The sequence below is a fragment of the Canis aureus genome, chromosome 16 (assembly GCF_053574225.1).
Source record: "Canis aureus isolate CA01 chromosome 16, VMU_Caureus_v.1.0, whole genome shotgun sequence".
NCBI lineage: Eukaryota > Metazoa > Chordata > Mammalia > Carnivora > Canidae > Canis > Canis aureus.
Window position 1 is genome coordinate 56,514,861 of NC_135626.1, and position 19,724 is coordinate 56,534,584.

The window sequence follows — 19,724 nt, forward strand, 5'->3', positions numbered from 1 at the left end:
GGGGCACTGACCGGCCTGCAGAGTGGTCAGCGGCTCCGACTCTTCACTGAACTCGCTGTCCCCAATGTCATTGGTGGCCTTCACTCGGAACTTGTAGGACGTGAAAGGCTTGAGCCTATGGGGGGCCATGGGGTTCGATGAACAGAGGCATCCCCTAATGCCTCCACCCTGGCATCTCTGCTTGGAGACTCGGGAAAGGGCGGGGGGCAGAGGGTGCTGATCCCTTTCACAGATGGGAACGTCAAGGCTCAAAGAGAAGGCATGTTCCAGCGGGTCCACGGGGCCCAGGCCCTACAGCCCTGACCTCAGCCCGGGGGGTGGCCTTCAGCCCTGCTTATAAGCCGTGGGGGGGCCCCAGGCGGCACCTGTCTACCCATCTCCAACCTCGCAGGGGCAAGCCGCTCCGACACCACCCATAACTCTCCCTCTGAGCAAACTCCTTCCCCCCCTAGAAATGCCATCCCTTTCTAGAATTTACTAAATTTAGGAAGGGTCAAGCTGCTCAAGAGTTAACCAGCACTTCATCTCTGTAAGTCTCGTTCCTCTCCAGGCAAATGCCTTCCTCTTTGATGTATTGGGGGTGGGGGGTGGGGGCGAGGAGGAAAGTATTGCTCAAAACTCTCGGTCACGTCAACCCGAATATAAAAAATACGACCCACTAGGAATTAAATTGAAGCCAGAATTTCTCAAGCAAGCTCCACTCTCCTATTACAGACGGAGAGGGGATGCTGTCTGGCCCGGAGGAATTGCTAATGAAGGATGGGGAGCCCTTGCTGAGGCGGCTTCTGGGCTCCAGAAATAGAGAATTAAGAGGCAGCCCTAACAGGGCTCCAGAGAGCAGGGAGGGAGGCGGGGTCCTGGGGGTGCAGGCTGTAGAAGACATTTGGGGGTGGGCAGGCTCCAGGCGCGAGCTCAGGGGCCCCCCACTCCCTACCGGCCCCCCTCCCCCGTGCTTGTCCCCACCCCCACCCCCCGGGAACCCCGCTGCTGTATGGGCTGGCAGGGGCAGAGATGCTGGCGGACCCAGGCCTCACCTGTCCACCACGAAAGCAGAGGCGTTGTGGCTCACGGAGGCCGAGTGCAGCGCCCACCTGCCGCCGGGCAGCTCGCGGGTCTGGACGGTGTAGTAGCGCACGGGGGACAGCCCGTCACTCCCTGGCTCCCAGGACAGCAGCACGCTGCGCGCCTTCACGTCCTCCTGCTGCACCACCGGCTTGCTGGGGGGCTGTGGGCGGTCTGGGAGGGGCGGAGGGGGATGGGCAGGGGAGTCAGTGATGCAGGGGGCGGGGGGTGAGCTTCTTCAAGGAAGAGAAGGAGGTGCTCCGGGGTCAGGCCCGGTGCCCGCTGCTCCATCTCTTTCCATGCACGCAGGTCCCAACAGCCAGCACCTGCGGTGGCTCCCGTCCTCGGGCCATTAGAGGCCCAGGTGCCGGGGAGTTTACATCTCCTGAGGGCAGCCCAACCAGGGACTGGTGGTGACGAGGTCTGAACACCCAGCTCTTTGGTCCCACCTGTCCCAGAGCTGAGATGGGGCCTGTGCTGTCCCTGACCGAGTGGGACTGAGTCCACGCTTCCTGGTGGGGCTCTGCTGGACTGGGCCTCCTCGCAGCCCCAGGCCCTCCTGCAGGGGTTCTCAGCCTCAGCGCTCTGGCACTTGCGGTGGAGGATTGTATGTTATGGGGCTGTCCCATGCGCTGCAGGGTACGTAGCAGTGCCCGCTAGATGCCAGTAGTAGCTTCTTCTTAGTTGCGACAACTATCTCCAGACATTGCCTAGTGTTCCCCGGGGGGCACAGCCTGGCGGAGACCACTGTCCTACTGGTTTTTCCTGGGGACACAGTCTAACGAACCACTTTCGCAGGAATCGGGGTCTCAGTTTGCATCAGGGGAGCCCGACCTCTGCTGAGGCACCAGCTCAGGGCAGCAGGCCAATGGCACCCAATGGACACCATCTTCCCCAAGGGGAGGGGAGAGGGGAAGGGAGCTGACCCTACATCCGAGATTTCAGCCCACTTTCCCCTCCAGGTGAGGACAGTGCGGCTCTGACCTGGCAGATCCTGTCACCCACTAGGACAGGATGGGAGCGCCCCGGTTGGCTGGGACCCTCCCTGCCTCCCCGGCCTCCCTAGCCCCAGTGGGCAGTCACCTCTCTTCTCAGTGGTCACCACCAAGGCCTCGGCGGCCTCCCCCCAGCCCTTGCGGGTCTGGGCCGTGATGCGGAACAGGTAGACGGACTCGGGCTTGAGGCCGGTGGCCGTGTACTGGCGCGCGCTGGGGGCAAGCACCTCCACCGTGGCGGCGTTGGCCGTGGAGGCGTTGAGCCGGTGCGTGACCTGGTACGCTGTGGGAAGGAAGGACACGGGCCGTGCTGGGAAGCAGGCCAGCAGCCCCCAGGGCCCCGGGATGGGGTCGTTCCTTCCTTGGCCACCACAGCATCTGCCCTTGGGCTACCCTGGCTGCTGTTGAAGCCTTTTGCTCATCGTGACTGCGGGGGGCACTCTATAGACAGAGTCTGGGACCCCGATGGCAGCCTCAGGTGAGGGGAACAGAGGCTCAGAGGGGCCAGACCACCTGCCAGGAAGTGACGGAGCTCCAATTCCAACCCGGGTCTTTCTAAGCCCCTCTGGGTCTCCACTCCCCGTTCTGAGGTGCAGGTGCAGCATTCCTCTGGGGCAGGCCCTGCGGGATGCCGGCCCTGAGGGCCACACGCCAGGCACAGGGAGCCTGAGCCACCCTTTCACGGGGGAGGGGGCTGAGGCTGTGGGGGGATCCGGCTTGCTCGCGTTCACACCGCTGCCGACTTCAACCCCGTGAGCCTGTCCCCGAGGGGGGCCGCGTGTGTGTCTGTTACTGGACGATCCTTGAATATGAAATGATGCTTCTGATCAGCAGCCTCCCCACCTCTGTGCTTTAGGTCGGACGGGCTGCACCGAGGCGGCCAGCGCGCCCTCACCTGGCCACGCTGAGGAACGGCCGCCGAGGTTTACCAGATGGCCCGTCTTGGCGGCATATGCAGTGTTCAAGGGACACGCAGCTAATGGATCGTCTTTGAGGAACCTGAACCTGGAGGTTCAGCAGGGCCCTGCCCTCCAAACGCGATTTTTACTGGGAGAAATCAGCCTCAAAATTCTTCTGGAGGAGATGTGGACACTTGCTGAGCTGCCTTGACACCTTATGCCTCCTCCTTCTACCTGCAGCTGGGAGCACCGGAGAGGGTAGGAGGGGCTTACCAAGAATGATGCCGTTGGGGGCAGCGGGGGGCTGCCAGATAAGTCGCACGGATGTGGTCCTCACCTCTGGGAACAGGATGCCCATGGGCGGTCCCGGGACTGGAGGGGACAAAGGAGAAGCAGGTGACAGTGTAGCCGTTGCTCGGCCCCCACGCCCACACCTGGTCCAGCTCTGGGGGAGCAGGTGGGCAGGGCAGCAGGAGAAGGGCACACGCAGCTCAGTGAACTTCTGTGGGCTGCTGCTCCGTGCCCGGCTCTGGGATTCAACGTGGGACACCAAGATGCTATAGGTGAGGTTACTACCCTCAAAAGCAGGCATTATTTGGCAGGAACCAGAAGGGACCAGGCTCCACCTTCCTTTAGCTCCGTGTCCATGTATGTGGGCACATGTATGTGCGTGCACGGCTGCCCTCAGAACTGGGCGAGGCGGCCTCGTTCTGGGTCTGTGCTCTAGAAGGCTCCACTCTGACTTCCTTCCACCTGTACGGTGAGGAGGCTGTGGGGCCCACCCTGAGCCCAGACCACTCCTTTTCCAGGGTCTGCACGGGCCCGTTGCCCAGGCCCACCCTCCAGATTTGCACTTCTGGACGGAGGGATGGCCCTGTGGGAACCGGGGTAGGGAGCTGTCTGGGGCATGTGGATGGAGGCTAAATACCACGTGCCAGAGGAGAGAATGGGAAGGGAACAGGGCAGACCGGGGGGACGGCTGGGGGCGGCCAACTCCTCCCATGTTGCCTCATCCCAACAGAGAATTCTAAAAAGTCTGAGATTTATTTATTTATTTATTTATTTATTTATTTATTTATTTTTAAGTCTGAGATTTCTAAACCTGAACTTGGCCTTCCAGGTCAAGGCAGGAGGATAAAACATATTGAATTTCACAGACCATTAGCTTGATTTATGACTTTAGAATACGTGGCCATATGGTGTTTGGGCTGCCTTTTGCGCTCCTGTCTGGACCCCAGAAATGTTTGGGGTGGGCGGTCAGAGCACATGTGTGGGGAGAGGGGAGGGAGCAAAGGGCCTGTCGGTCAGCCTTTGATGGAAAGTTCTGCCGCAGGGATGAAGGCCTGGAGCCCCGTGGGCATTGCTCCTTTGCAAACAGGACCAGAAGGCTCTTGTCCAGGAAAAATCAAGCCTTTTCCTTGCATGGAGCTTTACTGAAAGCAAACCTGCCCCAGGCAAAATACAAATCAAAACCGGGTGCAAAGTCTCTATTCTGTGCCCTTGTTCCGGAGAATATGCCAGAGACCGAATGGTGTCAAACTGTCCTTGCATTGCTTCTGCTTCCTCAGGGATGCACAGTGTGGAATTTGATTCCCCTCGCAGCGCGCTGGTGGGTGGCCCTCACTGACCTACCTGCCTCCCACAGGAGAGGCCTGATGCCATGGTTCCCGTTGGGGCAAAGCGTGACCCCAGAGGGGCAGGGCCGGGCAGCAAGAGGAAGGGGAGGTCCCAGCCTCCCCAGGCGCATGGAGATTCCAACTCACCATCATCCAGCGTCCGCTCCAGGATGGGCGGGTGGCTGGGGCTGCCGTCCCCGATGCGTGTGAAGGCCAGCACCTGGACCTCGTAGAGCACGTACTTGCCCAAGCCTGTGAGCTGGGCGCTGCGCGACGAGTTCCCTTCCACCAGCCAGAACCGGGGCTGGGAATCCGAGTCCTTCTCCTTATACATCACCTGCCAGAGCACAGTGCAGGGGGTGAGGGCCATGGGGCTGGGGCTTGCCTGCCAGCACCTTCCCCATGTCCTCACTCCCAGGAGCTAAGCAGGTGGGAATATTGCTGGTGGACCCCGGGCTCCTTGGAGTGGCTTGGCCCCATATTCACCCCAATGGGATATGGTGAAGCCGGGGCTCTGGGAGAGCCGGGAACACAAAGATGCACTGGGCCATGGATCTGGAAGCTTCCTTAGAGAGCATTCGGCTAGGAAAACAGGCTTGGAGCGGGGACACGACTTGCCCAGGGTCACACAGTCAGTAGGGACAGAGCCAGGACATCAAGCCACATCTCCCAACCTGTGGGCCAGGCCTAAACCCTGCTGCTACGTGCAGCTTTGGGAGCAGTTCTAGAAGGTAAAGGGCCAGCAAGGTTGGGGCAGCCAGTGTGGCCTCCTGGGGGCTGCGAGGGTACTGGGGGGTGAGGGAGCTTCCGCAAGGACCTGGGCCTCCCTGGAAGCCTCCCAGCCCCAAGGGAGGATTCCTCAGCTGCCAGGCTGCCCGGAGCCCAGATGCTGGGATCTCCGGGGTGTCCACCCCAGTAGGCAGAGACGTGCCCCCACCCTCCGCCGGGCACCCTGGCTGGGGAAGCAGGTGACCTTGCCTCCAGGGCTCACCTTGTAGCCCAGCACAAGCCCGTTGCGGTCGGCCTCAGGGATCTCATTCCAGCGCACCAGCATGCTGCTGGACGTGGTGGCCAGCGCAGACACGTTGGTGGGGCCGGAGGACGGGACTGCGTGAGAAGGGGAGCAGAGAGAAGGCGCTCAGGACCCAGTGGGCCCCATGGGGGAAGGAGCTGTGACGCCTAGTCCCCAAAGTAGCAAATCATCCTGCAGGGATTCCTGGTGGCTCTGGAGCATCGCAGGTGCTGCTTCTGGTCTCAGATTCGCCTCCCTGTTATCCTCTGCTCAGGCCAGCGTGCACAGCAGTGGGGGTGGGGAGGGGCCAGGATGGGGAGGGACGTCCTGTATTCGTTTATTTATTTTTAAATATTTTATTTATTTATTCATGAGATACACAGAGAGAGAGGCAGAGACACAGGTAGAGGGAGGAGCAGGCTCCCTGTGGGGAGCCCGATGCGGAACTTGATCCCAGGACCCCAGGATCACAACCTGAGCCGAAGGCAGATGCTCAACCACTGAGCCACCTGGACGCCCCAGGGACGTGTTTTAAAGGTGCCAGGAAAAAGCCTCAGAGTGGCGAACCACACGAGGGCTGCCTGAAGGCTGGGGGCTCATATTCTGTGATGACCCCTTGCCAGGGTCCTGTGAGCTTGCTGGTTCTGCTTCTAGAATGTTCTGAGAGCTGATCCAACCTCCCCAACTCCAGTTTTTTCAGGCACGACTGGGTGTCAGGGTTAAAGGTGAGGCCACAGAGACGTGGGCAGTTTGCAGGTAAAGGCTGCCTGGGCTAACTTGCAGGGTGGGGGTCCCCCCAGTCCTCGGATTCGGGGAGCAGTGGGAAGATGCTGGGACACACGGCAACAGGTAGGGCGCTCTTCCAGGGTGTTGAGCGCAAACAGGACAGCGAGCCTGGGCTAGTCTGAACCACAGCTCCAGCCCCTGAGCCCCTGGAAGGCCCTGAGGGCAGAGGGACAGAGGTGGGGGTCCCTCCCCGCCCCATAGGCTGCGGGGAACTGGGGTGGCTGGTGCAAAGGCGTCAGTACCTGACTCCCGGGTCCTGCCCATCACCGTCTGGCTCCAGGGCCCGCTCCCGATGGCGTTGAAGGCCTGGACCTGGACGCGGTACTCCGTCCATTCCTCCAGGTCTTCGATGGTGTACTCACGCTCCACGCGGTCCTGGACCACGTGGCTCAGCGTCTTGCCGTGGCCGTCTGCCCGGCTGTATTTGATCTTGTAGCCCACCGACTCGGGGTTCCCGTTGTATTCCATCTCCGGGAGGGGCTGCGGGAGGGCAGGGCGGCAGAGCTGCCGTGAGACTGGGCCCGCCCGGCGCGTGGGGCTTCATCTGGCCCGTGCACCCTCTTCCAGGGAGCCCTACAGGATTATCACACCCACCGTCCAACCTGTCAGCGCCCAGGTGAGGCTAAGCGCCAGGGGCAGCTTAGGTTGTGTGAGCCTGTGTTTCTGGAGGCTTCCCCCCTGCCCCCTTCCCATCTCCCTGCCTGTCTGTGCCAAGCCCCAAAGAGAGGCAGCGTCCGTTCTGTGTTGGGCACCTGGCACTCGCCACCCTGCCAGGGCAGTCAGCTGGAGTCCAGCACAGACCTCTGGCCTGGGCTGTCTCTACCACCTCGCTCCTCGCTGAGGCTGCCAACACACACGTCTCTCACTGCCTCTAACATGCCTGCTCTCAGCTCACGCCCGCCCTCGGAGAGCAAGCGTAGGCGCACGGCATCTCGGGCATGGATGGAGCACCAGTCCTTCCTTTAGCGGGCCTGAATCTCTCCCGCCGCATGCTCAGCCTCCTCCTTCGGGGCAGTTTCAGCCCAGGGGAAAGACTGACTCCTCTCCTCCGCTGGTGGGGCCGTGGCTGCTGGTTCAAGTCCTTCGGATGAACCTGGGCAGTGCTGACAGGCAGCGCAGGTGTGTGCATGTCGGGGGCACCTGCGAGCTGAGCACCCAGCCTTCAGATTCTCTCCGAAGGCGGCAGAGGTGGAGCTGGGGCGTCCCTGGCCCTCACCTCTCTGCCATTCTGCTTCCCCAGGGGCTCCCCACGTTCCGGGGCCTCTGCCTCGCTCCCTGCATGCTCCCTGCCTCCTGCCAGCCCCGGCTCCTACTGACACTTAGTGAAGCTGACCAGAGACCATTAAGGCAGCAATCGATGGGCCTGGAGCTCACGCTTCCTTACCTGCGAGGGAAAGGTAACGGGCCGTGTACCATTAGCCGTGACTGGAGGAGGTGCCTGGGGCCCTGCGCGGTGCACCAATTGCCTTTTTATTCCTTCTCCAGGCCCCCTGGGCATCAGCCTCTAGTCTTTTAGTGTTTGGAAACCTTCAAGTGAGCTGGAGGGGGAAGGCAGGGAGCCGGCCCGGAGTGGGGCAGGGCCTAGGAGGGAAGGGGCCGAGCGAGCAGTAGTGGGGCTGCCCATGCCCGGGAGGGCCTGCCCGTGGCTCGAGGGTCCGCTGGCCCCTGGGAGGGGAATTATAATGACTAACTACCCTTTGTCCGGGGCTGATGGCGCCATGAGCTCCTTCTAGCAGCATCCACCTGAGTGAAAAGGAGTAGTGGCTTTCTGGTGGATCCCACGGCATGGTGTTCTGCAAACTTGTGTTTTGTGCAGTGGTAAGAGGTCTCAGGTGGAGACAAAACAGAGTCAGGAGGCCAGACTGGCCGGTGGAGCAGGGTCAGGCAGGCTCTCCCCAGTGCTCTCGCAGGAGAGGAGCCAGGCTGCATGGGCCTGTTCCCCACATTCATTCGTTTGTCTCAGAATTCCTGTGTGCCCCTTGCGCCTCCGGGATCGCTGCTTTGTGGGGCAGCAGTCGGGAAAACGCTGTCTTGGGGGAATGGTGTCGGGGAGAAAGGTTCTCTCCCAATCCACGGAAGGTGGGGTGGTGGTGTGTTCGGTGCTTAAGGCTGTGGATTCTGGGGGGCCGGGCTCCCTGGGCTGGGAAACTGAGCCTTGCTATTAACTAGAGGAGGTGGGAGGATGTTGGCGGGGGCCGGTGGGTGGGACTTGGGCCAGTGATTTGACTGCTCACTGCCTCAGTTTCCCCATCTGTAGAGTAGGGGCCAGGATCACTCTGATGTCACAAGCCCGTGGAGAGGGTTCTGGGCCTGACTTTGAATAAAGCACTCAGAACCGTGCCTGGCAGGACAAAGCCCTCACGATGTTCGTGTTATTGCCTTGTGCGGGGTCACCTGGGGTAATGGTCCTCGACATGCAGCCCTGACCTGTGGGGGCTGGTCTCTTGCACCTGCCCCTCAACCTCAGAAGCAACCCCTCACTCTCTGACTTGGTGCAGGAGACAACTTACACCTGAACCCCAGGCCCTCCACTCACTTGGGAGCTGTGTGTCCACAGCTGTGAGGTCCTAACCTCTCTGATCCTCAGTTTCCTTAGCTGTAAATTGGGGCCATAATGTGTCCTTTGCAGGATGACCGGGTGGATTAAATGGAATAAAACATGTCAAATGCTGGGCACCTGGCAATGCGCACTGAACAGTATTTTCTAGCTGCTTCTCACAGAAGGCATTTGTTCATTTGGCTCAGATTGATTATCAGGCACCTTAAAAGAGCGAGGTGTTAAGAGAAGGGAGCTACGGGTATTCTGGTGAACCTCCCCCTCTTCGACGTGACCCCTCGGAGGAAATGACCTTGGCAGGGTGACAAGGACCAAGGAGCCATCCCACACCCACCGGCCCTCCTGGGAGCCTCACCATCCAGCGGAGCCACAGGCTGGTCTCACTGGCCGTGCGCAGGGTCACATTGGCCGGGGCCATGTCAGGGGGTGCCTGGAGCGTCTGGATCTTTCTAGAAGGCTGGCTGGGTGGGCTAGTGCCCACGATGTTCACCTGGCGCATTCGGAAGCTGGGGTGGGGGAAGGGAGCAAGCAAGATGATGAGGGCAGGACCCCAGGACCGAAGCCCGTCCCGGTCTGGGGAGCCCCCACCCCTGCCCTGGCGTCCTGCCCCGTTACCTGTAGTAGGTGAAGGGGTTGAGCTCAGGCACCTCCATGGAGCGGGCATCGGGCTCATTGGTGAGCTGGTGAACCAGCAGCCACTCCTCTCCCTCCCCAACCACGCCTACCTGCAAAAGGGAGACACCCTTAGACCTGCCCAGCCTGTGGGGCTGAGATGTCCTGTGCCCCAGATTCCAGGAGGTAAAGCCCGGCCCGTGGAAGGTCTTAATTCAATCCCAGGGCCTGGAGGGCCCCAGATGGGGTCACCATCTTTCCAGGCCCTTACCCGTGACTTCAAGCACAACCCCGAGCCGTCTTGCATCAGAATCTGGTGCAATGCTTTCTAGAAACCCAGCCCAGGGCCCTGCCCTAGACCTAGCCCATCAGAAGCCCTGGGGGTGGTATCCGGGGATCTGGGTGTTTAACAAACTCCCCGGGGGATTCTTCTGAACACCCTGGCAGGCTTCTAAAACCCCAGCTAAATCAGAATTGGAATTTCTGGGGGTGTGCCCAGGCGTTGGCGCTTATGAAGGCTCCCCGCGGGGAGCCCAAGCCGAGACCCACCACTTACAGGGCTAGAGGCAGCAGCCGTGTATTTCTCCAGGCCAGCCAGCCCTCACCCGACCCAAGGGGACTGCTGTGTGTGTGCATGTGTGTGTGGACGGTGGTGAGGTGGAGGGCAGGCCGTACTGGGAACTGTGGGCATGTTCTGTGTATCTGGCCATCCGACAGCTGCATATGAAAATACGCGGGGACACGTATGGTTTGCTCTCAGGAGCACGGGCATGCCCGGGGCCAGGGAGCAGGCTGCGTGGGCTGCAGGGCTCCCCGGCAGCAGGTGTTACCTGGGCCTCCACCAGCCAGCGCGAGATGGATGTTTTCCCATCATAGCCTGGCCTGAACTGCAAGGTCACGGAGCGGGGGCCGATGTTGGAAATGCCCAGGTTGGTGGGGGCCCCTGGGAGTTCTGGAAAACAGGGTGGGAAAGGAGGTCAGCTGAGGAGAAGGTCCCTTCTGCATGGACTAGGACTCTGGGTGGGGGGCTGTGTGTGCCCTACCCCCTGAGGTAGGGCTGGGGGCTGGGAGGGCCTCCCAGGGCCACGGGGAGGCTGACTGGGGCCAGGGCAGGCAAGGGCTTCCCCAAAGAGTCTCCTGCTCCATTCACACACACCCCCTTTCAGCCCTCCCAAATCCAATCATGGCTGAAGATTAGAAGGATGGGTGGGGGTAGGAGGCAGCCCCTATTTTATTGACCAGGAACCTTGGGATTCAGGATGAACAGAGAGTACAGATTCCGGAAGCTGGACTGTCTTTAGTTGGAATCCTACTCACTGCTCCATGCTATGTGTCTTTGGGCAAGTCACCTAACCTTTCTGTGCCACGGTGTCCTCCTCCGTCAAATGGCGATGATAATATTATCTACCTTAGGGTTGTTGTGGGGACTAAGTGAATTGACATATATGCCGCACTTAGCTCCAGGCATAAATATTTGTTAGTGTTATCATCAGTGGGGCTTGACTGGGCTCGAGTATCTCAGCCATCTCGGAGCAGGGAGGGCAAGGGGCAGGTCGAGAATCCTGGCTGGCTCCGATAAGCATACACCCACAGACCCAGCCAGGACCATGTGGTTATCTAGTCTACCTCCCATAGATACAGATGGGGAAACTGAGGCACAGAGGGGACATTTGGACTTGCTCGAAGTCACAGAGCTTGGCAGAAGCGGGGCTGAGAGTAGATCTCAGCTGGTTCTTTATAACAGGTTTAAGATTATTCCCACCTTACTCTACCCCTTTCCCAGCCAACACGTCCACTGGTTGGAATCCCATTAGGACTTCCTGGGCAACAGTGAGAATTCTTCCCTTGAATCAGAGATACCACTGCTTGGTGCTGACCCTGATGTGGGATGGGGGCGGTTGAGACAGGGGTGGGGGGGTCTCGGGGGACCGTGCTTTTCTGACAGCCAATGGGAGGAAGCAGCAGTGAGCCCAGCGAGCCTCCATCCAGAGACCTGGGATCATGAGACGCAGGCCTGCTCTGGGGGAAGCCCAAGGGACCATGGACCCCAAGGCACAGGAGAGAGCGAGCTCTGGGGGAAGAGAGCCACGGGATTCCTGAGAAAAAGAGAAGCCTCCTGGTCAGGAGGACCACGAGAGGCCAGCGGTCCTGCCCTGAGGGTGGGCACCCACCTGGAGGCACCCCGGAGGAGATGGTGGACGCGGACACCTGGCCCTGGCCCTTGGCGGTCATGGCGGCCACCTCGATGGTGTAGGTGGTCAGCGCGGTGAGGCCCGTGACGCGGTACTCCAGGGTCACGTTGGGTAGGTAGTGGGTGACGCGGGTGTTGGTTCGGTTATACTCCTCCCAGGAGATCCGGTACCCTGGGGAGAGCCCCCAGTTGTGGCGTGAGCTTGGCTGTGACCAACGCTGGCTCTGGCCCTTCTGCTCTGCTTCTCCCTCCTTCACTAGTCCGGCGGTTAGGTGGGTGTTGGGGGCAAGGGGAGCTGTGGGAGCTGGGAAGCTCGCCTGGGGCCCCAGGTGGAACTTGGGTGGGATGCCCCTGTTGGGTGGGGATGGGATGGTGGGAGGGAGCCAGTCATCACGGCAGCTGCTGGAGGCCTCCGCCGGATGACCCGGGACGTGCTGCAGAGCAGAGGGGCTGAGGACCCCCTCCATGTACTTTCTGAGAAGGCGCGGTCCGCTGGGAGGTTTCGGATGAACACACCAGTCGAAGGGATGGACTCGATGCACCTGTCTCACCCCCTGGTGCAGTACCGCCTACCTGTGAGGATGCCATTCTTCTCTCCTGGCTCTTGCCAGCTGACTTTCAGGGAGGTGTCCAGGATTTCACTGAAGCTCAGGTGTCCCACGGGACCAGGCACTGTACCCCAAAAAGGTCCCGCCCCCAAGCATATTAGAGCCAGAGAGAGGCCACTGTCTGCAAGACAGCCCGCGGTGCTCCAGGGCCACCCCAGGGTGGGGGACAAGGCGGGGATCGCCCTGTACCCAGAGCGCTCAGCCTGGCTTTTGGGTGTGTGGGTAGGGGGGTGAGGGACAGCAGAGGCTGGGGGGTGCCTACCATCCTCATGGGTGCGCACCAGCTGGGGGGTGCTCCGAGGCCCGTCTCCAGGAGTAGTGAAGCACAGCACGGAGGTGAAGTACTCGGTAAACTTCTTCAGGCCAGACACGAAGCCCACGTGGATGCTGTCTTGAAAGTTGGGCCGGGCAGTCACCATGGTCACCTCCTCTTCCTGCTCTGGCTCCCAGGCAATCAGCTGGGGAGAGGCCAGCAATTCAGGCAGGGCAGCAAGAAGGTTCCAGAAGAGGCCGAGCTCTCTCCCACAGTCTGGGCCAATGGACAGAGAGAGTCTAGGAGCCCAGCTCCCCGGGCTCCCTCCTCCCAGGAAAGGGAAGGCCACATAGACACCCACAAGCCACGGGCACCCATCCTTCTGGGAGTTCACTTTGGTGTGCTGTTCGGCCGCCGAGCAACTTAGAGCAAGGCACGGGGCTGAGTGCTCTCCACGAGTGATCTCTCACCAGGGTTTTTTTTTTTTTTTTTTTTTTTTTTTTACCAAATTCGACTACATAATGTGCAGATTCAGTGCAAAAGGAAAACAGAGGGTTCCCTCGTTTAAAGATTTTTAAGAAATGCAAGGCGACGCCAGCCGAGCATCGAACAGAACCAGGGGTGGTGGTGCTGATGGTGGTGCTGGGGAGTCCCTCTGAGCGAGGAGCCTGCCCTGCGTGTTACGGATGAGGACACGGGCTCAGCGGGGCTCAGCGGCTCCCACGATACCACACAGCTTAGTGGGGAGCCGAGAGGCTCCGACTCCAACACCGGGGCGACTACAGCTTTCTCCTCCTGGGCTGGGCAGGGTCTCCCCAGGAGTTCCCGCACACAGCTGCCACTTCAGCTCGTCCTTTCAACTTGTCCCAAGCTGGGCTTTCAGTCTGAGACAGGACCTGGTGGTGGGGTGTCAGCAGGAAAAGCCCGTCTGGCAGCGTGGCTTTCCCATCTGCCTTCCCCTCTGCACCCCCCACCTGTAACGCAGGCACTTCCTGCCTCGCCTTCCTTCTTGCCTCTTGATGTCACCTCACACTCCTGTTTTCTGGGCCCTTCATCTGTCTCCAACAATGACAGCTGGTCTCAGAGAGTTCCTCGTTTATTTGAAGTTGATTAACTAGCAATTAATGGTGAAAAGCAACACTTGATGAGTTTTAATAACCACGGGTATTTATAGATATAAAACAATACCGCGCTGATGTCTCCTGATTAACTCGCCCCTGTAACAATGCTTCATCTTCTCCTTTTCGTGGCTGCGTGTTTATAGAGGATGTTTGGAAATTTAATTGGTATTGTGAAAAGATAGCCTATAGCAAGTTAATTAGACACTAATTAGACCCTAAAAATACTAATCAGAAATACTAAGTGGCATTTAATAAGTATGTTAAATATCCTCCTTATTTTGGTTATCTTGTTTCAGAGCAATTAAATTGCCGAACTTCTTTGGAGTAGATTAAGAAACAAGTTTAATGTTTTAATTTAATTTAATTAATGTAAATTTGAATTAATTACGCCGGTAGAATTAATTGTGTGGTGTGTTCCCCAGCAAGTGCAAAATCTGGGTAAATATTATTTTATTGGGTTTAGGCTAATTATTACCACTACCATTATTTTAGAAATAAAGGGCAAAGACTATCTTTACAAGTGCCTTAAGACAACATCACCGGGAGTTGTCTTCAAAAATGACCCAGCAGTGCACAGGGCAGTGGCCATGTGGTTTTCTGAATAAGGACTTCATCATCTCATGGCTCTAGACCCGAAGTCCAAGGTGGCTTCAGAATATTTACTCTGGGATATGAGCCACTTGTCATTCTCTAGCTGCCTGTGAAGAGGATGAGGGTTAGTGTTAAGAGGTTTCTTCCTCAGGCCAGGAAGATGACAGACTTGCCTTCTGTACCTTCTGTTCCCTGAAAGGAGCAGGGCTCACTTTGCTCAAGTGAATGCACTGCAGGGTTACTGTCCGATGAGCTCATACTCTGGCACTGGAGTAGAACTATCGCCGGCCAGTCCCATTGCATCATCACAATGAGGACTGGATGGGCATCACTGCCCTGTCCTGCTGCAGGAAAGGAAATGAGGACCACAAAGGTTGAGGCTTGGTTGGCGCTCATGGGCCTGCCAGGGGCTGGTTTGGGATCTCTGGGTCCCCCTCCCCTGACCCACTGGCTCAGACCCTGCATGAAGGCCTCTGCCTTCCGAGGTACACACAGCTGCTAGGTGAGCGTCAGGGTTTCTCTTTGCAGTCCACATGCTTGCTCTTGTTAGGCAGGGTCCGTGCTGATTTACTGGATCAGGCCCTTGGTCTCGGCGTATAAGCAGACTGGGCTGTCCTGAGCACGGTTGGGGGTGTGGGAGTTATTGTGCTTGGGGAGCAGCACCAGATCTAGGTTCCTGGGACTGGCAACTCTGCTGTGGAAAGCAGAGGAGAGAAAGAAAAACAGAACCCTGCTCTGCGGCTTCCTGGGTGACCCTGGGAAAGTCAATCGACCTCTCTGAGCCTCAGACTATTATAGGGAACAGTGATAGCTGCTTTGCTGGTTGCTGGGAGAAGTGATGTGCCTCTTGTTTTTGGGGATGAGAGGGTAAGGGTGGTTCCTATGGTCTGCTAGAAGCTGGAGTTAACAAAAAAAGTAGAGGAAATTCTCTCCTTCCTTCTCCTTTTGTCTTTCCCTCTCTCTCTTTCTATCTCTTTGCATGTGAATGGATTCACACGAAACCTTCTGGAAGGATATGCAGGAAATTAACAACAGTGGTTACCAAGAGTGGGGAGAGTTTCAGGGTTGGGTGGATGGAACAGAACCAGAGGACGAACTGCAGTGGGGTGGGGGATTTCTGCTGCACGTTTATCTTTTCACTTTCACTGGGTTTTGAATCGTGTAAATACGTTTCCTGTTTAAAAAATTAGATTAAAAAATTAAAAAAATAATAGAGGGATTTGGTAGCAGTAGGAAAATTATATATATACATTTCTCCTTTGATCCAGCAATCTCCTTTCTATGAATCTATTCCAAAGTTAAATGTGAAAAATATGAAAAGATATATGCACAAAGCTACTCACTGCAGAAATGTTTATTATAGTAAAAGACTGGGAACAACCCAAATGTCATCACTGGGCAGCTGGTTGACCAAACTATGGGAAAGCCACATAATGGAGTCCAATAGAGATGTCAGAAAGGGAGCCAGGAATCTCTTTATTCCTGTGGAGTGATCCCCAAGATATAATGTAAAGAAAGGAGCAAGATGAAGAAAGTGTGTAGAGTGTGCTGTCATTTATCTAAGAAGGGGAGGACACACATTTATATATATATAAATGAGGGAGTGCAGGTGAGTGCAGGGTTTCTCTTTGCCGTCCACATGCTTGCTCTTGTTAGGCAGGGTTATATATATATATATATTTGCATTTGTTTATGTTAAAGAAATGAAAGGAAAAACCAAACCAAACAACCAAAAGAAATCATACCTACCGGGGGTGGGGGGGGGGGTGGGGAGGTCATTGGGGGAAGGGGGGATGGACCAGAATTCAGGCTGATTTTCTCTGAATTTACTTTGTATATTTAACTTTGGAACCATGTAAATAAGATGCATAATTATAGAACAAAATTAAATTAAAAAATCAATCCCCCAAAATAGAAACCAAAATTGAACAAATGAACCTAATGGTGTATTGAGCTGTAGCAAAATTACACAGAGACAAACTATTTCAAGAGACTCTGTAGCACAGCCATGAGAAGTCCATCCCTAGCAGGACACAGAAAGCACCGTAAATAATCTGACCTGGTCTTTGGTAGTCCCCGTGGCGGTATGACTCTTCTGAAACTGTTGTGGGTGTTTTTTTGGGATAAAGTAGGCAGGGAATTATGGTTGTTGGTATAGGAAATGGATTTTCAGTATGGAGCACAGAGAGACAAAAGACCAATAGCATTATTAAAGAGCTTATAACCCTGAAATTGAGTTGGGAGTATCAGTATGCATCTTATCTGAAGAGGAAGAGGAGGAGGAGAAGGAGGAAGAGGAGGAGGAGGAGGAAGGAAGGAAGGAAGGAAGGAAGGAAGGAAGGAAGGAAGGAAGAGGGGAAGGAGAAGCATTTCCGAGCTGTCCATTAACAGAGCCTAGAAATGGCATTCAGTGCAAGCACAAGGAACACCCCTGGCGCCCAGATTGTGGTATTTAATTATCATTTCTGCCTGAAAGGAAGAAGATTCCCTGAAGACACAGCTGATCCCAGGGATGGTACAGGAACCGGAGACAGCCTGGACCATCCTGTCTGGTCACAAGGAAGCTATCAGGCTGCTGGGGCCCGGTCAAAAGGACTCACCAACCTAAGAGGTCAAGGCTGGGTCAATCTGGCATCAACACGAATAATAACAGCCGTGGGTTGAAACATATATCAGATGTGTTAAAAATCCACGAGTACATAATACTACACGAGAACGAAATAAAAAAGATGCTCCCCCCCCCCATCCAAACTCCTGTCACTTTTAGGAGATGCCAAGGAATGACATTTGTTACTCTGAAAATTGGCAAGTGATGGAAAAGGACTGAGCTCTGACCATGCTTTTTCCTAGACGAGCTGAACCTTCAGGCAGCCAAAAAGTTGGTAAGGGGAAAATTCTTTTATTGGAAAATGTTTCAGCTCATACATCAAGGAGAAATTATAATATTTGACTGTTCTCATTTTGCAATGCTATTGAAATAATAGATCACCCAGGGTGGTCAATGGTCACCACACGATTGTAAGAGAGAGAGAGTCAGATGTTAGCCCTTATGATGTAAATGCACTACACCATCTAGGAAATAATATTTGGGCAAAACCATGAAATCATCAAACCTGAATCTGATCAAGCCTCTAGTTCTCTCTTTTTTTTGTTGTTGTTAAAGATTTTATGTATTTATTCATGAGACACCCAGAGAGAGAGGCAGAGACAGAGGCAGAGGGAGAAGCAGGCTCCATGCAGGGAGCCTGATGTGGGACTGGATCCTGGGATCGCAGGATCACGCCCTGAGCCGAAGGCAGATGCTCACCACTGAGCCACCCAGGCACCAAGCCTCTGGTTCTGAGTTCCAATTTACTGTGAATACAGCTTTCTGAGGAATGTGTTAAATGACCCCACAGAGAGGCAATCAGCAAAATCCAGGCTGTGGAAAATTCTATAGGGCAAATAAATGAGTAAGTTTCTTTACTAAATAAATTACGAGAGAGAGAGAGAGAGAAAGAGAGAGAGAATCTAAAGATCAGCTGAGACCTAAAAAACAAAAAAATCCCAACCAATTGCAGGCATGTGGACCTCATTTAAGCAACTAGTAAAAGAAACGTGAGTGCTGACTGTGTATCTGATGACATCAAGGGGACTGCTGATATTTTTAGGCACGCTGATGACAGTGTGGGCACTGCGGTTGTGTTTCAAACAGAGGCTTTGTAATATTTCTCGGCAGAAATATTTATGGATGAAACGACATGACGGCCTGGGACTTGCTTAACAATATTCCAGGGCAGAGGCCGGGGGTCAGGGAATAGATGGAACACGTTTGGCCACGAGCTGGTAATTGCTGAAGCTGGGATACATCAGGGTTTTCTAAAGTCATTATCGTTTTCCCTCTACTTTGGTAGAGGTTCGGAAATTTGTAACAATTCAAAGAGGGTGGGGAGTCTATTCTCATTGGAGGAATGCAAGGGACATGTACCGCTGCTTTGTCCCTGTGATGCTGCACGCCAAGGAAGCAAGAAACAAAATCCCTGCTTGAATCCATTTGTACTTAAGGGGGAAAAAAAAATCAAAGTGTGGTTATTATTTTACAGTTAAATCATAGGGCACATTTTCTTTCTTTCTTTTATCTATCTACCTATTTATTTAGAAAAAGAGAGAGAGTGTGTATGTGTGTGTGAGCAGGGGGAGAGGCAGAAGGAGAGGGAGAGAGAATCCTTTAAGACTCTCTGCTGAGTGGGGAGCCCTAACTCAGGCTGGATCTCAAGACCCTGAGATCATGACCTGAGCTGAAATCAAGAGCCAGATGTTTAACTTATTGAGCCACCCAGGTGCCCCGACATACTTTCTTTTTAAAGATTTTTATTTATTTATTTGAGAAAAGGAAAGAGAGAGAGAGCACATGAGCAGGGTGAGGGACAGAAGAGGGAGAAACAGACTCCTTGCTGAGCAGGGAGCCCTATGTGGGGCTCCATCCCAGGACCCCGAGATCATGACTGGAGCTGAAGGCAGACGCTTAACCGACGGAGCCACCCAGGTGCCCCCATATTTTCTTTTCAATGCTAGAACAGGTGCAGGCCCTGGAGTTTGAATCTGAGCTTTGCAGTTGTCTGGCTTTGAATATGTTACTTGCCTCTCGTGCCTCAGTTTCCTCCTCTGTAAAACGGGGTGAGGATGAAAGACTTCTGAAAGAAGTCTTCTGAGAGAAGAGGGCGAGGCAAGCCTTAGCACCCTGCCAGGCTTGCAGAGAGCGCCCTGCCAGTGTGAAAGTGCACCCCCTGCGCTCAGAATGTCTGGGTGGGCCGTCCCCACTGACGTTTAGGGAGCAGCCATGGGTGCCGGACACCAAGCAGACCCAGACATCATCAGGTGGGCTCCTGCAGCCTCTGTCCTGGTCACTGCCCTAATTGTCCTGGCCAGTTGGTCCGGCAGGAGCCATCTGCCTTAGAACTTTGCAGCCCGGCCCCATCCTCCCCACCCCCAATTTGTGCAAGAAAACTTAGAACTGGCAGCAGGAAGCTAATTGTTCCCAGCTCAGCTCCTCTGCTTCTCAGCGCTGTGCGAGCCTCCCCTTCCCTCCCCTGCCTCCCCCTAGAGTCCCAATTAGGAGGCTTTTCCAGCCAGCCAGCCAGCCAGGCGGTGTTCAGCTGCAGCACCCTGCCCCAGGACAGCCCTGCTCGGCCCTGGCACCCTGCCTGCCTGGGAGTGAGGGCCGTGGCAGGGCTGTCCCCGGCTCAAGCCCATCCCTCCGTTATTTGCAAACGGCAGCAGAAAATGCTCTCTGTGATTTAATCTCAGTCCCTTTCCACCCCAGCCACCCACCTCCTTGCAGGGATAAGGGCTAAGGCCGCCGGTCCTAGAAATCATCTTGCGTGTCCCGTGCATGCAAACACGGAACAGAGGGAGCCCGGGAGCCTTCTGGAAGTGGCCGCG

The 19,724-nt window shown here is 55.9% G+C and overlaps 1 protein-coding gene across 2 annotated transcripts in view; it reads right to left on the minus strand.

Moving 5' to 3' along the window:
• SDK2 (sidekick cell adhesion molecule 2) overlaps positions 1-19,724 on the minus strand; it is a 258,375-nt gene that overhangs the window by 41,222 nt on the left and 197,429 nt on the right. For both annotated transcript variants that reach the window (XM_077854095.1, XM_077854094.1), the window contains exons 19-31: positions 12,601-12,796; positions 12,304-12,402; positions 11,711-11,902; positions 10,370-10,491; positions 9,543-9,652; positions 9,283-9,433; positions 6,613-6,850; positions 5,564-5,679; positions 4,720-4,909; positions 3,230-3,328; positions 2,146-2,340; positions 1,035-1,236; positions 12-115 (exon numbers count right to left, since the gene is read on the minus strand). In XM_077854095.1, coding sequence (XP_077710221.1) covers positions 12-115; positions 1,035-1,236; positions 2,146-2,340; positions 3,230-3,328; positions 4,720-4,909; positions 5,564-5,679; positions 6,613-6,850; positions 9,283-9,433; positions 9,543-9,652; positions 10,370-10,491; positions 11,711-11,902; positions 12,304-12,402; positions 12,601-12,796 — 2,014 coding nt within the window. The remainder of the gene's footprint in view (positions 1-11; positions 116-1,034; positions 1,237-2,145; positions 2,341-3,229; positions 3,329-4,719; positions 4,910-5,563; positions 5,680-6,612; positions 6,851-9,282; positions 9,434-9,542; positions 9,653-10,369; positions 10,492-11,710; positions 11,903-12,303; positions 12,403-12,600; positions 12,797-19,724) is intronic.